Source organism: Balaenoptera musculus, chromosome 13 (genome assembly GCF_009873245.2).
Source record: "Balaenoptera musculus isolate JJ_BM4_2016_0621 chromosome 13, mBalMus1.pri.v3, whole genome shotgun sequence".
In the NCBI taxonomy this organism is placed as follows: domain Eukaryota; kingdom Metazoa; phylum Chordata; class Mammalia; order Artiodactyla; family Balaenopteridae; genus Balaenoptera; species Balaenoptera musculus.
In genome coordinates, this window is record NC_045797.1 from 88,604,348 (window position 1) to 88,623,826 (window position 19,479).

At 50.2% G+C, this 19,479-nt stretch overlaps 1 protein-coding gene across 2 annotated transcripts in view; it reads left to right on the plus strand.

Annotated features, from left to right (window-relative positions):
* The first annotated feature begins 2,173 nt into the window (after positions 1-2,173).
* The window catches only part of EIPR1 (EARP complex and GARP complex interacting protein 1), an 89,310-nt gene continuing 72,004 nt past the window's right edge, over positions 2,174-19,479 (plus strand). Inside the window, exons 1-3 of one of the 2 annotated variants that reach the window (XM_036873760.1) lie at positions 2,174-2,354; positions 7,581-7,664; positions 16,679-16,811. In XM_036873760.1, coding sequence (XP_036729655.1) covers positions 2,313-2,354; positions 7,581-7,664; positions 16,679-16,811 — 259 coding nt within the window. In that variant the 5' untranslated portion in view covers positions 2,174-2,312. The remainder of the gene's footprint in view (positions 2,355-7,580; positions 7,665-16,678; positions 16,812-19,479) is intronic. The other variant, XM_036873761.1, reaches the window with a different exon arrangement.

Consider the following 19,479-nt stretch of genomic DNA (forward strand, 5'->3'; position numbering starts at 1 on the left):
GGTTCATTCATGTTGTCACAAACGACAGGACCTCCTTCATCTTAAGGTTGAATAATACTTCATTATATATATGAAAAAGCACGTTAAAAAACATTGACCAGGGGCTTCCCTGGTGGCGCAGTGGTTGAGAATCTGCCTGCCAATGCAGGGGACACGGGTTCGAGCCATGGTCTGGGAAGATCCCACATGCCGCGGAGCAACTAGGCCCGTGAGCCACAACTACTGAGCCTGCGTGTCTGGAGCCTGTGCTCCGCAACAAGAGAGGCCGCGATAGTGAGGCCCACGCACCGCGATGAAGAGTGGCTCCCGCTTGCCACAACTAGAGAAAGCCCTCGCACAGAAACGAAGACCCAACACAGCCAAAAATAAATAAATAAATAATTAAAAAAAAACAAAAAAAAACCCAAAAAAACATTGACCAGCTTAAACTGCTTATTCTCCTTAAATTGATTAATCAAACCTTGAGTTATTTTACAGACAGCACTGCACGTGTCTCCAGGGTGACCCCCAAAGAATCTTCAGTCTACAGAACTCAAATAGAAATGTCGCTGGAGCCCTTTATGAGGCAAGAAATCTTTCAATAAGGAAAATCTGGCTTCCAGCAGCACCGGTAGTTTATATGGACTGATTTGAGGCTAACCAATCAGCTTCCAAGTTTGAAATTTCCCTGACCCCTTAAATTTCACCCCGAACGTTGGACTGGGGAGACAGACTTGAGACCTGTCTTCCGTTTCCTTACTGGTCAACCTGACAATAAAGCTCATTCTTTTCTCAAAAGCTGGTACCATACTATTGTCTTCTATGGGCATAGGGCAGTGAGCCCTTGCTGAGTGTGTGCATACACACACACACACACACGCAATTTAGGTTGTTTCCATGTCTCAGCTACTGCAAATAATCCTGCAGTGAACATGGAGTGCAGATATCTCTTCAAGATAGGAATTTCATTTTCTTCGGATCTCAAAAGTGGGATTGTGAGATCATATGGTAGCTCTATTTTTAATTTTTTGAGGAATCTCCATACTGTTTACCATAGTTGATGTATCCATTTACATTCTCACCAGCAGTGTACAAAGGTTCCCTTTTCTCCAATCCTGCCAACACTTATCTTTTAACCTTTTGATGACAACCATTCTAACAGGTGTGAGGTGATAGCTCATTGTGGTTCATCTGCATTTCCCTGATGATCAGTGGTATCAAACATCTTTTCATATACCTGTTCCAGACCTCGTTATTTGAAACGAAGATTAAGAGAAGAGAGAAAAGTTAAATGGTCACACAGATGGAGGAGAGGTGCATGGTCCTGGAAACCTATGGGACCCAGGTTAGTGAAGGAGGTTCAGCTATGGGGATTTTGGGACTCCATGCAATGTCATTCCTGTCTGCCAAAGGCATTGCCTAATGTCAAGGCAGGCACTTTAGGAGTACTGCCTGAGCGGGGCAACCTCTCCAGCATGACAGGCCTTGGAGATCCAGGGACCCCAGGATCTTCCCACCAGGCTCCCTACAGAGGCAAATGCTGCCAAACAATGCCAGTGGTTCGATGCCAGGCATCACCCCAGCCCTGGCAGTGCGATCCCTTGGCCACTCCACACACACCGCCTGGCGCCTGCAGATATGAACTAGCCCGGTCCCTGACTTTAAGGATCCTGGTCCCGGCCTACCTAAGTCTGACAGGCCAGGCACATACCCTAGCCCCCCAACTTAACCCCTCTGTGCCCTCAGCTGTCACTGAAATTTGCAGCGGCCCATCTGTAAAATGTAAGAATGATGCCTTAGCCGTAAGGCTGGAGCGAAGAACTTAACGACAGTGCCTACAAAGCATGCGTCCCGGCGCCCAGCCGTCCAACGACAGCGTCACAGCCCCAGGGGAGCCATTCCCTCTGGGGCGATGGAGCAGGGAAGGCCCCGAGCTGCAGACCGCCGGGCGGCCGTAACTGCGAGCCGGGCCGGGCCGGGCCGGGCCGGCTCCGCTCCGCCCCGCCCCCGCCTCCCCGCGGGAGTCCCCAGGCCGGGCCTCCCCTCGAGGTCCCACTCTCCGGGGCCTGGGAGCTGAGAGCCCGGATGGGAGCCGAGAGCCCGGATGGGAGCCAAGTGAGCATGCGCACGAGCCCGGCGCTGCCGCCATTGGCCGCCGGCGAGGAGCGCATTGATGACTCATCAGGAAAACACAGGAAGTGAGCCCTACGGAAGCCGGGGTGGGCCAGAAATAGTTCCGGTTCGGCGCCGCCGGGGCTGGAGGGAATGAATGGGCCCTGAGGTGGGGCGCGCCCGCTCCGGGGACCGGCCTTAGGCGAGTGAGCCGCCGCAGCATGGAGGACGACGCGCCGGTGATCTACGGCCTGGAGTTCCAGGTGTGTGACAGGAGGGCCCCGCGACGCCGGTGCAGCCGAGGTCACTGGGGATTCGGGGGCCAGAGGCCGTGGTCATCCAGGACGGGCCAGGGGCCTGCGTGACACACGGGGGGCGCAGCGGTTCTGCCCGCGACCCCCGGGCTTGGGAGCCCCCGCCGCCTCCCCTCAGCCCCGGGCGTTCCTTGTGGCCTGATTCTCACCACTCACTTCGGTGTATTTGCTTGTGTACCTTTCCTCCAGCATTGGCGTTCCTGGAAGCAGGCACTCCATTTTTTTGGGGGGGGGGCGTTTAATTTTGACACAATGTTAAATCTACACTAAGAGTTGCGAAGATACACGGAAAGTTCCTGTGTCCCCTTCACCCAGCTTCCCCTAATGCTGACGTCTGCTGGAATTTCACCTGTCTCCCCTGCTTCTTGTGTCCTTCTCGTCCTGTACTCTCCAGTGCCTGTTTGCCGTGACCGTGGCACAGTTGGTGCTCAGCGAAGGGCTGAGATGAGTGGACCCCCCTAGTGTAGCAGTGGCTGTCCTAGGGGATGCACGTGGCAGTCTGGAAGGACAGGGAGAGAGCCTGTGTGGACAGAGTGAAGGAGAGGGGGGGAGCGGGGTAAGGGATGAGCTAGAAGGGCAGGTAGGTCGCATTGAGCTGGGCCTCTTTCAGCTCGGTATTGGTTTCTGTTTATTCAAATGACTTTTGAGGACCTGTTATGCTTGAGGCGCTGAGGGACAGTTACAGAGAAATAAAAACACAGTTCATAGCTGTATAAGTACTTGATACTTAATTGTGTGCAGCTAATGTGTGTTAAAACCATACATGATTTCTGCTTTCAAGAAACGTACAGTGAGAGAAGCAGCAGTGTTAGTTACTAAAAGCCTGGACACCACTGAAACTCCTGAGGTTTAAATCCTGGCTCCAGCACTTACGGTGTGACCTTGGGCCTCAGTTTCCTTGTCAGTAAAATGGGAAAATGAGCATCTCCCCCTTGTGGCTGTTATGAAATTAAATGAGTTAATACATTTAATTCAAGCACTTAGAACACTACCTGGCATATAATAAGCATTCAGTAAATGTTGTTCTGATTATTATAATGAGACAAAATTCTTACAGATAAATTCCACACAAGGCAGTGTCTTAGTGTCCTATGAGTCATGAACTGTTACAGGGCTTGACAGCTGGCTCTATCACACAGACTGGTGCCTTAACGACCAGTTATTGAGAACTTAACTGTGTGTCAGGCACTCTGCTTAACACCGTACATATATTTTGTTTAATTCTCACAGCAATCGTATCGGTAGATGCTCTTTTTCCTGTGGTCTATGGCTGCTTAGCTAGGGATTCTAACCTAGGTAGGTTTTAAACCCAAACTGACTTCAAAGCTCCTTAACCACAAAGTTAAACTGCTTTCTCCTTAACAAGGTACACCTGTGGGTACATCCAGATGGTGCATCCAGAGGGTGCACAGGGGGAGAGAGAAGGTTCTCTGACCTTGTGCTACCTAAAGTGTGCATCTTCTTCCAATGCTACTTAATAACTTTTTGATCTTCTTAAGTAATCTCCTAAGTAACCCGGAGGTTTTGATCTTCACTGTTGGATCTTTGAGGTAACTGAAATGTTGTTTCCTGGGATTTTGACAAATCAACGGAGTAGATCCTTGCCTTGGGCATCAAGCATTTTATCTGAATCTCTTTATCTTTTTTTAAAATTTATTTTTTATGTTAAAAGAAGGAGCTGATTTTTGCACTTGTTTACTTTACACAGCTCTGTGGACCATGGCTTTGTTGAATTTGAAGAACCATTACTGCAGTAAACATAAAAGAACCGTAAGTTATAGTGGAGGTTTGGTTGTCAGTGATGTTTAAATCACTGTGGAGAACAGTTTACGTAGAAGATGGGGATCTGATTATTGACCACTGACTGAAGGTGATGAGGCTTGGAGGGTAAAATGAGGCACCACTGTGCAAATAAGAGGCAGAAGACCGGCCTAGAGGGGCCGTTAAAATGAGAAAATGCCAAGCACATCTGTGTTTCTGCAACGTTTTGACTTGTGTTCATGATTTTAGTTCTTTTTCTTTTTGTGTATTTAAAACTTTTAAAACAAGTAATTCTTACGAGTTGTTTAAGCAGTCAGGGGCTGAAAATCTGATTAAAATCAGCCAGCCCTAAGCACTCCCTTTCCATCTTATCTGAGTTCTTGAGAACAACCACTTTCAACATTTTAAAGTGTTTCTTCTAGTCTTTACCTTCTTGCTTTTATCTCTCGATATAACCTGGCGACAGGATGGCATGGCACATGAGGATTTTTGGCTTTTTCTATGCTCTCATGTCTTCCTTCAGACTCCCAATATAGTTAATTACAATCTTTTGCCAAATCTGTACTCAGGTTTCTCGTTTTTCTAATTACATTGTTGACTGCTGATTCAAGTAGGGTTCTATGACTTGTTTAGCCAGCTTTTCAGGATTTTTGCGCAGAAAAAATTTGAATTTTTTTTTTTTTTTAATTTCAAGAAATATTTACTTTTCTAATTGCCAACATGTTTCAAACTTTCTAACTTGGAGACACAAAGTCCGAAGAACAATTTTGCTGGCCTTAGTTATGTCAATGGGATTCACATCAGCGGTATCAAAGCATTTATTTCATGTTTCTTACCAGACTTGTAGCACAATGAATATCTCCTCTGGTTAGTACAGATAAAATTTTTAAACTGAAATTGTCATATAAAACAAGTCTAAGACAAGAATGCCCCTAAAGCCATCCCCTTTCTGGGTTCCTAATTCCAAAGGCAAAAGTTATATTTACATAAGATCTGATTAGAAAAAATTAGGAAGTGAAAAAGCTAACAGTTCCTTCTGTCACATGTCGAGCACAACATGTGCTCGACATGTGAAAATTTGAATTTTGAGTTCAGTACCTTACCTTATCTTTGTGTGCGTGTCCTGGATTGCCTGGTTAGTGCCGTACGTACTAGCTGTGCACCCGGTGCTGGTTTCTCCTCCTGGAGTTTCCACTTCCTTGTTCTGCATCCCTTTGAGCCAAGTGCCTAAGTTCTTGTGTTTCTATTACCATAGCCTCTAGATGGTCTGGGGTGTGCTGTTCCTATGACACTTGCTCTGCAAAATGATGACTGGAAATCTGTTTACAGTAGTAAGACAAGTAATATATCAAATCTTGGGTGAGTTCTAGGACCGTTTTTCTCAAAGGGTGGAAGATTATTTTATAGGATGTACAATAACTGTGATCAAGTAGCCAGTGGATCTGCTGCTTCTAACCCAATGTACGAAGACACTGCATTTTAACAGTGACAGATTTAAGCACAAAGCCATCTTGTAGCTTCATTCTATGGATTTGTTGTATCTTCAGATACTGCATACATTATTCGTTGGGGTTTCTGTCTTTGCGTCCTTCCAGCATCGGGTCTGGTTTTCAGTTCCTCGAGCTGTGTCGGCTCAGGTTCAGTTGTCTGGGGTTGTCTTGCCTTCCCTCTCGAGTCTTTTCTGGTTTTCTCCCTCGCTTTTGAAGAGGTGATTGCTCCATTGAGTTTTGTAGGTGAGTGTCCGTGTGTATAATCACGGGTTCTGGCTCTTCTGCGGCAGCATCCGCCTAATGCTTGCATCTTCTGACGCCTTTTCCCGTTGTCTCCTCCCCCTCCCCGGTCCCTCCTCGTGGTGCCCTTGCAGGGCTCCCGTGCTGGCGCCCAGATCATGTCTAGGGCTGAGCCGTCGCGTGCAGCTCGCTGTAGGCTCTGTAGGTGGAGGTGGGCCAGGCCCACGCCCAGGCCGACAGGAGTTCTTGCAGCTCAGGGCTTTGTTGAGTAAACCCTTTCGCTGCCATTTACCCCGAGGCCAAGGAGTCTGGCAGAGTCCGGCGTCCCCGCTGTGCGGCCTCCCACTCGGCCCCACGGAGCCCAGGCTGCTCCCGAGGAGATGCCAGCCCGTCCCCAGCCCTGCTCTTGTTCTTGCCCCAGTGTGTGCAGGGCACCTGTTTCTGCCACCCGCTCCGGGCGGTTCCTGGTGTTGTCCCCGCCTGTGTCTGGGGTGTCGCTGCCTGCGTCCTCTGCAGCGTCTTCTCTCAGCTGGGGCCTTCGCCGCCTCCGAGGCTTTGTTCTCAGGGCGCGTTTGGATTACAGATGTTTCCGCGTTTCATTGAAGGCAGAGTTTGTGTTTGCGCTCTTCATTCTCCTTCCTGCTTTTGTATGGTTTCCCAGAGTCTGAGAAGAGAGGAGAGAAGCCTTCGCCTCTGTTTGAAAAGTGAGCTCCAGACTGGGCTGGGCGAGGTGTCCGGGGCAGGCGGCGGGCGGGCACAGGAGCGCCGTGGGCTCAGGTCACCTGAGATCCACTCCAGGGCTGAGGTGACCTGGAGCTCCAGGCTGAGCAGGTTCATCTCATGCTAGTTCACCCTCGCGCCTGGCCTGTGACCGGGGTGGGGAGGGTCCCAGGCCTGTGACCGGGGTGGGGAGGGTCCCAGGCCTGTGACCCGGGGTGGGGAGGGTCCCAGCCCTGTGACCGGGGTGGGGAGGGTCCCAGGCCTGTGACCGGGGTGGGGAGGGTCCCAGGCCTGTGACCGGGGTGGGGAGGGTCCCAGCCCAAAGCCTCGGGGCTCTGCTGGCCCCTCCTCCCCCAAGGACCCTGCGCTCCGTTCGCCCGGCTCTGGGAGCCTGGAAGCAGCTCTCGTCAGCCTCACCGCTCAGCCGCCGGTGCCAAATGGACGAGGGCCTCCAGGTGAAAGTGGGTAGGAGGTCAGCCCTCCTCTAACTTCTCTCCTTTCCTGGAGCCTGCATTTCATGACTGTGGCAGCTTTCTGAAGCCTTGAAACAAACTCAGGCTTTTTGGTTTAGTTTTTCCAGCTGGCTCTGCAGGAGGCTTGGCTTAAACCACCTGTTCTGCCATCACCGGGAGCCATTTTCTGCTCTGTTATTGAAGAATAATTTGTTCAACCAATCAATTACTGTTGAAAATAAATAATGGTTTTGTTAAAAAACACAATTTATATCTTTATCGCTTAATTTTTGTGCCCACTTACAATTGTTTCCAGATATACTTTGGAAGTGGAATTGTTGTGTCACAAAGTGTACAAGAGTTGAGGGCTCTTCGTGCACGGTTCTAAATTGCCTTGCAGGCGCTCTGTACCAGTTGCTACTCCATCAGCAGTAGAAGAGGCAACTGCCTTTCTAATCTGTCTGTTAGATCCACCTTCATACATGTGTGTGCATTTTCCTTCCCTCCTACAGGCACGTGCTCTCACACCTCAAACGGCAGAAACAGATGCCATTCGGTTTCTGGTTGGGACGCAGTCTCTAAAATATGATAATCAGGTAACTATTTTTGACAAATGTATACATGTTAATTACTAAGCCTGTTCTTAGTTTTATAACCATTTCATTCTTGATTTTTCAAGCAACATTTGAGAAAATTAATGCCACACAAACAAAATAAACCTTTCATTGGGATTTACATAGCCAACTGTATGTGATGATTGAATTAAATAATTTAAACTTATTCTGTGTAGCATTACTGCCGTAGTTTCGTGTTTTGGTTTTGTGTGTGTGTAGGATTCACCGTGTAAGTGGTTGAGAAGCAACGCAGGGTACGAGGTCAGCATTACCCCTTTGACCCCAGCCCGTGGTCGACTGCTCTGATGGCTCACAGCACTCTCTCTAGCTGAGCCTGGACGAGGCCATAATCCCATCGCAGCATAGAGTTCCAGGCTGTCGCTGCCAGTCGGTCCAGGGAGATATACAGGGTGTGACCCATGTGCTGTCCTGGCCACTATAGTGGAAAGGCTGTTGGATACTCACAAGGTTGAGGTTCAGTCCACGGCTTGACACAGAAGCGTGACCTTGAGCGAATGGATTAACCTTGCCGGGCTTCGTCTTCCTCATCCTCGACTAGAGGTAGGGCTGTCCACAGGTGCCGTGGGTGTTGTGGAGATGTGCACTGCCTTTGATCTTGGGGAAACGCACATCAGGCGGCGTCACGTGGTGCAGCCCCCATCCAGTTACTGTTGTCACTGGGGGGATGGTGTTAAAATCGCTGTCCAAGAGTATTCGGTGCCACGTGGGGTGTGGTGAAATCCTCACTCTCCCATGCTGATGAGGGACTTTATGTTGGCATAGTCATTATGGCAGCTAATTTGATGGTACACACCTAGAGCTTCATAAATAAATGTTCGTATCATTGAACACGTAATTCTTACACTCAAAACATCAAAAAAGCTTTATATACAAGGGATAATATCGTATTGGTGCATAGAATGGTGAAAGCACGAGAAGCGATCACATCGTGCAGGTAGTAGGTTGGACCCTATGGCACTCCCGTCCATGATGGCAGATTCCCATGATTAACCTGGCTGAGCCCGGCCACTGGGCATAGTGCTCACTCCCTGCACGCGTGAAAAGCTGAGTCTCCTCAGAAGCGTTACAACCTAAAAATTCTTAGGTGATTCTGTGAAATGTTAAGATTGTATATACTGTGTGATCAGTATTGTGTAAAAAAAAAAAAAAAAAGGTAGATTGTTTTGCAATATATACAAATATCGAATCATTCCATTGTACACCTGAAACTAATGTAATGTTTTGTCAATTATACCTCTATAAAAAAAGTAGATAAAGTACAAAATTGAATCTCTGCATAGAATAAAGACTAGAAATAGGTCAAAAGGGCTCGAAATTTGAGCCATGGTTATCTTCAGGGAATGTGAATGTGATGTAAATTGTTTCTTTATAATTTCCAGTTTTCTGAACACGTGTGTATGTGTATGTGTTACTTTCCTCCTGGAAAATGTCGGATGGGAATGATTTATTTATAAAGACAGTTAGCGTGGCTGTCTCAGGGCAAGAGGAAACCCCGTGACGGCACCGTGAGGCCTGGGGGTGCTGGTTGGCGGGGAGAGGGGAAGGCTAACCAGGTGACAGCACAGGGAGCTGGTGACAGGAGGCACAGCTGCTTCCTCTGGGGATGGATGGGCGCAGTTTGTGATGGGGGAGGTGTTAGAGGCCTGGGGACAGAGCCAGGTGGACGACTAACTGCCTTTTTCTCATCTACTTGGGTTTCAATTCCACCCAGCTCCAGGCCTGTACCGTTGACCTTCTTGGTAGAACATCAGTTTTTATTTTTTTATTTTTTGGCCGTGCCGCGCGGCTTTCAGGATGTTAGTTCCCCAACCAGTGATTGAACCCACGCCCTCAGTGGTGAACACTCAGAGTCCTAACTACTGGACCACCAGGGGATTCCTGATCATCAGTTTTTAAACTTCTTAAGACAAGAAAGAAATTGTTATTATTATTTAATGAGGGATGCTTATAACTTTTTTCTAGAAAATATTAAAAGCTGACAGAAACACGTGAATTAAAAACAAAATGAGGTAGTGTAAGGCATTAATAAGTTACATTGTACCTGGTTTTATCAGGCAAAACTGTATACCATTTGGTTACGATAGTAAGAAAGGATCAGCCCCAAATGACATAAAGTGCTTTAATCTTCCTGAAATCCTTTGTGAAGCAAGATAATCTCGGGGGCGGGCCCAAGCATCTGCATCGCTAACCAGTGTCAGGGAGCACCTCTTATGTGGCCCTGTCCTAGCGGATTGTAATTATCTAAGCCAGAGGGGACATCAGCCTCCTGACAAACGTAGTTTACGGCTCCATATGCCTGTTTATCAAATGTACTCTCTACGGGAACAGTCCCGGCTTTTAGAATACGGGCCGTCGGTCTGTGGGCCTAGTGAAAGAAACATTTTCATATTAGATGAGAGACTTTGGTTCTTCTTAAAAATCAGTCTTAGAAATCCAACTTTCCAATGGTAAGGTCCAGAAAAGTTCGGTAGTTAATGGTAACAAGTGCGTAACTCTTGGTAACCTCTGCCACATCCTCCAGTGTGTAAGGCTCCTTGAGTGCTAGGTGCAGAGCCACTGTGTCCTCTGCCGGCTCTTTCCTTTCAAAGCCCTCCTTAAGCTGCTGATTCAGGCTTGTAGCCTCTGGCTTCAGTTATTTTTTTCTGGCCACGGTTGAATTAAAGGGCGGAGGCTGAGGTTTATAACTTTCTCTTACACTCTTCACCTGTGGTGGTCTTTTGGCTGTGAATCCAGACGATGGGAATGAAAGAGTGTTTCTGACCTGCTGGTGTTTCCTTTTCTGTTTCTGGGAAAGGTACGTGGCCTTGTTGGGACAGTCATTCATTCACTCACTCACTCATTCATTCATTTGCTCAGCAATGCGTATTTAGTGTGGTGACAGGACTCTGATTCCTCTCACTGTGTTACGTGTGAGACTCACAGAAGGAACAGATACATTTGTGCCCCGAGTTCAGCTTCCAATGATGCGATGACATAGATGTGCAGATAATTGCAGTGACACTGAGGAGAGAGGTCCAGGCAGAGTGGCACGTGGCCGGAAGGACACCTATTTCTTCCTGGTGGCATCAGAGCCAGCGTCACAGAGAAGGGGGCGTCTGAGCTGAGGCCTTCAGGCTGCGATGATTGTGTCACTTGCCGGTGGGCCTGTGTTTTCATAGTACTTTGGCTCATTCCCGGGGAGGGAGCCCAGGGAGAAGGGAGAGGCGAGAGGGAGCAGGAGGGCCAGGCCGCGTGCGTGGACACCTGTGCCGCCGGAAACAGCCCTCACGCTCGGCGTGCATGTTTCATCTCAAACATGCGTGCCTGTTCTGCTCATGTCACATGTGTGTTCCTCTCACACGTGACAGTGCTTCCCCTCACATATAGTATGTTTCCTCCCACATGTGACGTGTGTTCCTCTCACACATGACAGTGCTTCCCCTCACATATGTTTCCTCCCACACGTGACATGTGTTTCTCTCGTACGTGAGACACAGGTCTCGCATGTGATGTGCGTGGTTCCCTACATGTGTGCCACATGCTTCTTCCCACGTGTGCCACGTGTTTCCAGAGGCACCTGCCCCCGGGAGAGGATGCCCTGTGGGAGGGGAGCACAGCCTCCCTATTTCCTTCTGTCTCCAGAGGAAGTCCGGTTGTCCCTCTGGTTTCCCACAGTGTTATTGTTATCACACCATTACCACCTGCGTTTTAAAATGGTGACGGCCTTCTCGCTGACTGCCCCTGTCTCCTTTGCCCTGTCTCCGGCTTCCCTGCAGTGAGGGTGGACAGGGGCTTCCCCTCTGTGTCCTCTCCCGTCAGCGGTGTCGTGTGTGTCCCCGTCTGCAGTGCTGTGTGCTGTGTGTCTGTCATTCCCCTCCTTGGGACGTGCTCTCAGCCGCCTCCAGCCGTGAGCTGGTGAGAGAGAAAGATAATGATGGGGGTCCTGGCCTGTGGGCCACGGGGGACTGAGGGCCAGACAGGGAGTGCAGGCGGGTGGTGTCCGCTGCGCCCTCAGTGGGCAGGGCGGGTGCTGTTGGCCCCAATTCCAAACGGAGGGATCGGCTCTGAGCAGCCACGCGGTTTCTCCCGGGGGCCCTGCTGAAATGCGGCAGGATGACCACTAAGCCCCCAGCTCCCCTCCCCCGCGTCCTCCTCGCTTGCACGTGCCGTGAACCGTAAAGCTCGGCTGGGCGAGGGCGCGTCCTGGACGCTTGCTGTGGCGCCCCCACGGCTGATGCCCCTGTGGGAGGAGGTGCCGCCCCTGCCCCGAAGCACCTGCAGTGCCAGCTGTGACAGTGACAGTGGCGTCACGTGACCTCAGCCCAGCTCTGAAGCCCCGCCCTCCGGAGCTCCGCCCTGCCTGGGGAAGGAGGGGTGGCTGGTAGGGTTTCTGGGCCCCGCCCCAGCTTTGCCTCAGGCCATCAGCTCCTCCCTGGCAACTGTTAATCCCTAGAAAGCGCCCCTCACCTGAGTCAGTGCTGCTTAATTCAGCTCGGCTGTTTCTGTGAGGCTTTGAGGACCTGTCACAGTTGCCGGCCTTTCTCTGTCCCATGAGCTGCTTTGTTTTCTGTGCCTTTGATTCTGCCCTGCCTGTGTTTGCAGCGGGACGGGCACTTCCGGGGTCTTCCCCTCCCTGAGCTCTCCTTTGTGACAAGGTGGGCTCTCCGGGGAGGCTGTGCTCCTCTGGTCCAGCGGGAAGCTCAGGCAGAGCCCGGGGCAGGGCGTTCGCATTGCAGGGGTTGATTTGCTTCCGCGCCGTGCTTTCCCTGCAGAATCTCTCTGCGTGTTGCTTCTCCCCGATTTGTCGCATAGATGGGTGAGCGCCAGGGTGGCCGGCCCTCTCTCAGCAGTCACTGAGAAGGCCGACATCCCCCAGGGGCTGACAACACAGCTGCCTTCTTTCCCCGATGGCTCTTTTCCTTTGTAAGCTTTTTTTTTTTTTTAATGTGTCAGCTCCATTGTTCTGTATTTGTATTTTGACTGAGGACAGCTTTGCTCATGTGCCCCCTCTGCCTGCAGGTCCTGTCTTTGGCCACCCTCAGAATCACCGGAGGCGTTTGTTAGAAATTCAGGTTCCCAGCCCCACTGCAGACTGAGCCTCCATTTCTCCCCCTTCCCCCTCCTGCCCCTCCTCCTCCCCTCCCTCCCTTCCCCCCTCCTGTCTCCCCCCCTCCCCCCGACCCCTCCCCATCCTTCCCCCTCCTTTAATGACTACAGGAACTTACTGCTCCTGTTAAGGAAGCATCAGGAAGAGCTGGGTTTCTGGTGAGGCTGGATCCAGGGCGGTTTCTGGAAGCGAGAAGGGAGGATCCTTAACCTTACCCCGGAGGCGAGCTTTCGCTTTTTCCTTTCCAATTTTACCACATTTTTTTTGTTTGTTTTTGAATTTTTAAGAGTTTACCTTGAGTTCAGTAGGAAAGGAAGCACACAGAGGGCAGCGGCGTGGAGTCACGTGCTCCGGTGACGGGTACTGTGGACAGCGACAGCTTTCTCTGAGCCCTGATTCTGCGGGAAGATGAGGGGGCTTGATTAAGATCATCTTTACAGGCTTCCTAATAAGTTTTATAACTCTGGCTTCTAAATTTTTATAGTGTCATCTGTGCCCTTAGCCCTGCACTGGTAAGTCCAACTTTAAAATTTTAATAATGGTAATTCAAAATATATGACCTTGAGCTTCATTACAAGCTGTTGGAAGCATTTTAAAAGCTCAGCAATTGCGTAAAGAATTTAAAGTAACATTTACACACTACCCAGACAACCACACGTCTTCCCCACCCTCTGAGCCAACACTAAATGTTCTGTCTTTTGTGCCCCCATAATCTTTTGCACTCACCTTAATTACAGTGTTTTCTCCACTATAGTACTTGTTTTTGTAATTGGCCTGTGACTGCATATGTTTATGCAACAACATTTCTGTGTACTTATGTGAGCTGGGCGGAGGGTGGTGCCCTGAGAACAGGCAGTTAAGTTACAGTCTCCTTCTTCCGAATCAGGAGCTGCCTGCGACTCTTTTGCTGCCCTGCTGCAGTGCAAAGCCCAGTGTCGCGGAGGGTGGGGTATCCCGTGCCCCGATGGTGTGGAGGCTCTTAGCACAGGCTCTGGAATCCCGTTTCGTTTCTTTTTTTTTAAAAAGAGCTCCTGACTTATTTATTTATTTATATATTTTTTTGCTGTGTTGGGTCTCCGTTTCTGTGCGAGGGCTTTCTCTAGTTGTGGCAAGCGGGGGCCACTCTTCATCGCGTTGCGCGGGCCTCTCACTGTCACAGCCTCTCTTGTTGCAGAGCACAGACTCCAAACGCGCAGGCTCAGTAGTTGTGGCTCACGGGCCTAGTTGCTCCGCGGCATGTGGGATCCTCCCAGACCAGGACTCGAACCCGTGTCCCCTGCATTGGCAGGCAGATTCTCAACTGCTGCGCCACCAGGGAAGCCCCTGGAATCCTGTTTCTAACCGAATGAACCGTGATGCTCCAACTCTGTAAACCTCGGTTTCTTCCCCTGTAGTCGTGGCTAATAACGATAGGTTATCATATCATCACAGGGCTCTTTTTAGGATGAAAGGAACCAGCGTGTGTAAGATAGCTCGGTGCCTGTCGCATTTTGCATGTTAGTCATTATTCTTTTGATCCCTACTTGTTTGTGGTGATGATGTCCTACCATTCTCTCCGAGCGCACCCACATTACAACATCTCATGAAGATGTATCCTTTGGACCCGTCCATGAGCCTACTGTAGGTGAGGACGTGGAAGAATCCTAGGACTCCCAAGCTGAATGATGAAGGTTAAGGGCCACCGTATCAGAGTATCAGGCTAGGAGAGGTGGACCTGGGGGGTGTCTTGGACTCCTCCCAACGCCCAGCCGTCTAGGGCAGAGGCTGACTTCTGTGTGCCTGAACGTGTAAGAAACGAGCCCGGAGGAAGACTGGCCAGGATCACGTACTAGAGCCTGGTTGGACTCCGCGTGCTTCTGGTCTTCACAAGAAGGAAGAGCCTTCCCCAGATGGGAGCAGGTCCTCCAGAGGAGAACAGAGTGCGGGCGCAGAGGTCAGAGGTCCGGCTCGCAGGGTGGCTCCCAGCCAGGAGCCGCAGGTGTGCAGGGGGCTGTGCGCTCACCTGGCACCTGGGTCCACAGAGCCAGCGGAGGAGGAGCCAGAGCTCTTGTGCTCCCCCGTGTGGTGGTCCCGACGCTTCAGGGCACTGCAGAGGGAGAGCTCTGGGGAGAGGAAGAATGGTACATTTAAGTGCCTCCTTTTTTAAGTGTTCATGGATTTTCTGATAAGGAGGAAAGGTGTCAAATACTTAAGAAAAAAATTTCCTGTTCACTCTAACAACACAAGAATTCTGCCTGATTTTGTGTATTGCCTTTTAGTCTGTGTTCACATATAACTTTTAGAATGTGGAAGCTGTCCACCAGGAGTATTTCCAAACCCACTGTGAAAACTACAGTGGGCTATGAGTGCTGGGAGAAACTGACTGAAAGTAGTTTTAAAGGTAAAAACAATAGTCATGGTTTTTAATCTCCCTCCCCCAGAGAAGGGCGGGAGCTAGTGTGTGTGGCGTCCCCCATCAAGGTCAGCCCTGCACGACCCCTTGGTCCCAGCAATCCCAGGAGCTTTGTCCCTTCACCTTCATTGTATTCTCGGGGACACTGAGGCTCGGGGTCACACAGGCTGTAAGTGGGAATGGCGGGATTTGAATTCTACTCTGAGTCCAAAGAGACCCCTTAAGGTACCAGGGGTTGTTTTCACATGAGGACACTGTTCAAAGGAAGCAGCCGAGAACGGAGTGAGAGTCCCTGAGCAAGTGCAGAGTGGAGATGCTTCGGGTGTCATGGAAACGTTTTTTAAAATAGCATTTAATGTTTGTCTGACTGCAAAGTAGTGCATATTAATCATGAAAACTGTTAAAAATAAAAACAAACCACAAAGAAGTAAAGGAAAAGCCGCTATAATCCCACCACCCAAAGGTAACTGGTCACTTTCTGGTTCTGTCATTCAGATGTGCTTGCTTTTTAACAGAAAGTGTGTGGTGCGTGTGTGCAGTTCTTTTACTGGTTCTTTTCCCCTTGGGTATATGTTACGGACCCTCTTCCCTGGCACTAAATAGTTTTTATAGTAGGATGGATGGCTTCATAGTATTATATTACAGGCAAGTACTACAGTTTATTTGAACAATTCCCTGTTGCCAGACATTTAGGTGGCTTCTAATTTTTCATTATGACAATCGGTGCCACAGTGAACATTCTTGGCTATAAATCTTTGTGCAGATCCATGATTACAAGTATAAATTTATTTTTAAAATGTTTAATTTTATTTTTCCCAGTGACTTGGCTGTTGATAAGAGAGTGAACGTGGACATGATTTCCATTCCTCTAAAAATTATCCAGAAAAGCATGGCGATAGCACGTGTAACTTTTCATTTAGTGGCTAAAATGTCATGTTATTATAATCAGTGTTATATGATCAGAAGCGTTGACAGCTGTTGGCTTTGTTTTTAAGAAGAGGTTTAAGATGTGCTAACATGCAGTGCTTTCTCACCCCTTCCTGCCTCAGTTGTTTCAGACGTGAGTTGAATTGTGCCCACTACAGAGTGGGCAGAGCAGGGCTAAGACTGGGCCTCCTCAGGCAGCAGTGCCCTGCCCCGTTCTCCTCCCACAGCTGTGCAGCAGGTCTGGGACAGTCTTGGCTGGGTGGCACCATCCTGGACGACTCTGGCCCTGGCACCAGCCATGGCCTAACCAAGCGAGGCGGGGACGCAGCTTTTGGTGTCTTGTCTCTTTAGGAGTTGATGTGGTGGGGGGCAGGGTTCTGTAGCTGCAAATCGTAACAATACTTTGTGGGGATTTCACACTTGTCTTAAGTGTATACTGTTAGTGTAGTAAGAATAACTGTTAAGTAAAGATGTGAAAGATGCATTTGATTATTCCTGTAGTCACTGTGTTCCGTGAAGGCATGTGGAAAGTGTGTGAGGTTCTGACATTCTCTTTCCTTGTGTTCGTAGATCCACGTCATAGACTTTGATGATGAGAATAACATTATAAATAAAAATGTGCTCCTCCATCAAGCGGGTGAGATCTGGAACATTAGCGCCAGCCCTGCAGACAAGGGAGTGCTGGCCACCTGCTACAACAAGAGTGAGTATCCCTAGGGGTCTGTGTGTGCCCGCTGTTGGGTCGGCCCGTGATATATAAGATGTGCCAGTCAGGGAAGTGCTGCATTCACAGAGAAGTTGTGATACTGTGGGTAAATGTGGATTATACTAAGTGGTTATTGTAATCCAAAGCCTAAGAATTGAAGCTGGAATCATGGCTGTTCCAGGAGCGTTGACCCCGGGAAGCGGGAGTGATGTGCCCGAGGGTCTCCACGGGTGGACGTAGCTGCCCTCATCCTTAATTAACTGCACCCTCAGGAGGGCAGCTGGACTTGCATCTTCCTCATCACCTATCAGTACGTGTGATAGCAGGACCAGTGAATCACAGCTTCTCAGTGCGCACGCGTGCTGTATGGTCACGATCCTTCATAGGCTTCTGCCCAGCCTACCGTCCGCCTTCCCGTCTCTGGGACCTTTTAGCGTTTGTGTCAGTCCAAAGTCTATGGTGCTAAACTGGCCACATGACTTCCTTAATTGTTGTTACTCTGTTGTTGTCAGTAACTAGCATTCAGATTCTGGCTTTGGGAGGAAAGGAGAAAGGAAGCACAGAGATGTGGGCTTCCACACAGAGCATCTAGAAACTGTTTGCTCTTGAGGAATCTTGGAATTGATTTTTGTTATAAATAACAATGTTTAAATTATGTCTGTTTATTGCAACATGCAACCCCCCCTGCAAATCAGTAGAAGTCTGCACTATGATAGATGCACACATGCGTGTGCATGTGCGCACACACACACAAACACACACACTCTGGAATAAATATCACAGTGGCCTTGTAAATAACTACAGAGAATTGGATTAACTCACAACTTATGTTTATAAATACAGGTGAGAAAATCTCCCTCCACACCTTTTTTTTCTCCTGCTGAGGAGGGGGGTGTGAATAAAGCAGCATTAAATCCTTTTGCACAGCCCAAGTAGGCACTACTTGCAGGCAAAAAGCTTCTTGCAGAGTCATGTTCTCTGTCTTGAAAAATGATAGTGAATTTGCTGTAGGTTAAAGTAAACTAGACATTCAAACTCCTTTTCCAAGCAAGCCACACACCCATCTATCCGAGCTTATGTCTCTGTCATTGGAGGAGCAAGTGACAGATGTAGCTTGTTCCAGATTATCGATAGGGATCTATAACTGCTGTCCATCTGACTTTAGCCATCTCCTGGATTTTTGTGAAAATATGTTTTCAGAGTCCAGGTGCTGGCAGGGAAGCTGTATTAGTAGTAAACTCTTTTAGAACTTATTCTACGTGGATGAAGATGAAAAAAAAACCCTGTAGCTTTTCTTTCTGATAATTTTACAAGAAAATGCATCACTGTGGAAGCAGAACGAGGGCACGAGGGCACGTGGGCGGGTGAGGCTGGCTCCGCGGGCCGTGCGGCCCAGGGCCGCGGTGAGTGTGCGCGGCGCCGAGCGGATGGCTGGGCGGACGTGGGACGTGGCCCTTTTGGAGGCTCAGTCACACAGCTGTGTAATCACTGCTCAGAAAACAGTTACGGATGGAATTGGCTGATTTACACTGAATTGAAAGACTGGTCTCCGGGATTTCAAAAGATGTGGTGAGTTTCTTTGGAGTGAGGGCGCTGAGATGTCCGAGCAGATGAGCAGGAGACCCAGGCCCAGGTGCCACGGACGCTGAGCTAATCTCAGCGTTTGCGCCCTGAGCGGGGAGAGCGCCGGAGACCAGGGGGCGAAGGTGACCCCTCCGTGAGAGCCTCTCTGTAGCTCACGCGTAGTTAGTGAGGCCCAAGGCCACGGGACTGAACAGCTGGAAAGGGCACTAGATGCTGACGGTCCAGTGATTTCTGCCAGATCGTCCCCACTTATTTTCCAGCGTTTCCCCGTTAAGGTGGAGCCGGGACGGCGGTGAGGAGAGGTGGCCCCACCAGGGATGGGCAGTGGGCCCTGCTTCCCAGCCGCTTCCCAGCTCTCCATCCTGACCACTCTGGTAGCCTCTGGCGATTTCGCCTGTAAAATGGGTGCAGTTCGACCCACACCATTATTTGGAAGCAAGGAGCGAGGAGGGCTCAGGCTGGGTGTGTGAGGGTTTGGGGGGCCCTGGCGGCCCAGGTCCTCACGGGCGCCCGGGAGGCCGCGTGTTCTGGGTGCCCGGCCTGGTCCTGCTGAGTCTCGCTGGGAGCGGTGGTGGCCCTGGCCTGGCACAGCCCGCAGGGTCCCTCAGGAGCACCTCAGCCCTGCTGCCCCTTCAGCCGTCCCACCACCACGGGAGCTCCTGAGTTTGGGGCACAGAACCTTCGGGGGTAGGTGCTGGGGTGCTCGAGGCCACGGGATCAACGTGCTGTCTCTCTTGAGCGTCAAGTTTGTTTGCTTTTCTGTACCGAAACCGTCATTTATAGCCTCCAGTGGGTGTTGTGGTTCTGAGGGGAATGCAGACTCGCCTGCCTCTCCTGACCATCCGAGACTTGCGGGGGCCTTTCGGACAGCGCCCCGATCCCATTAGGCAGACGCGGGCCAGTCTGCAGGTTCCCGTGCAGGATGGGCCGTCTGCCTGGCTTAGGCGTGGCCCGGGGAGGACGAGGCGGGGGCTCTGTTCTAAGCGGACGGAGGCCCCTAGTGTAGCAGGAAAGACTTGGCAGTGACACGGCCCTTCCCCGGCACCCCTCCGGGCGGGCAGCCTCCCAGGTCCTGGCACCG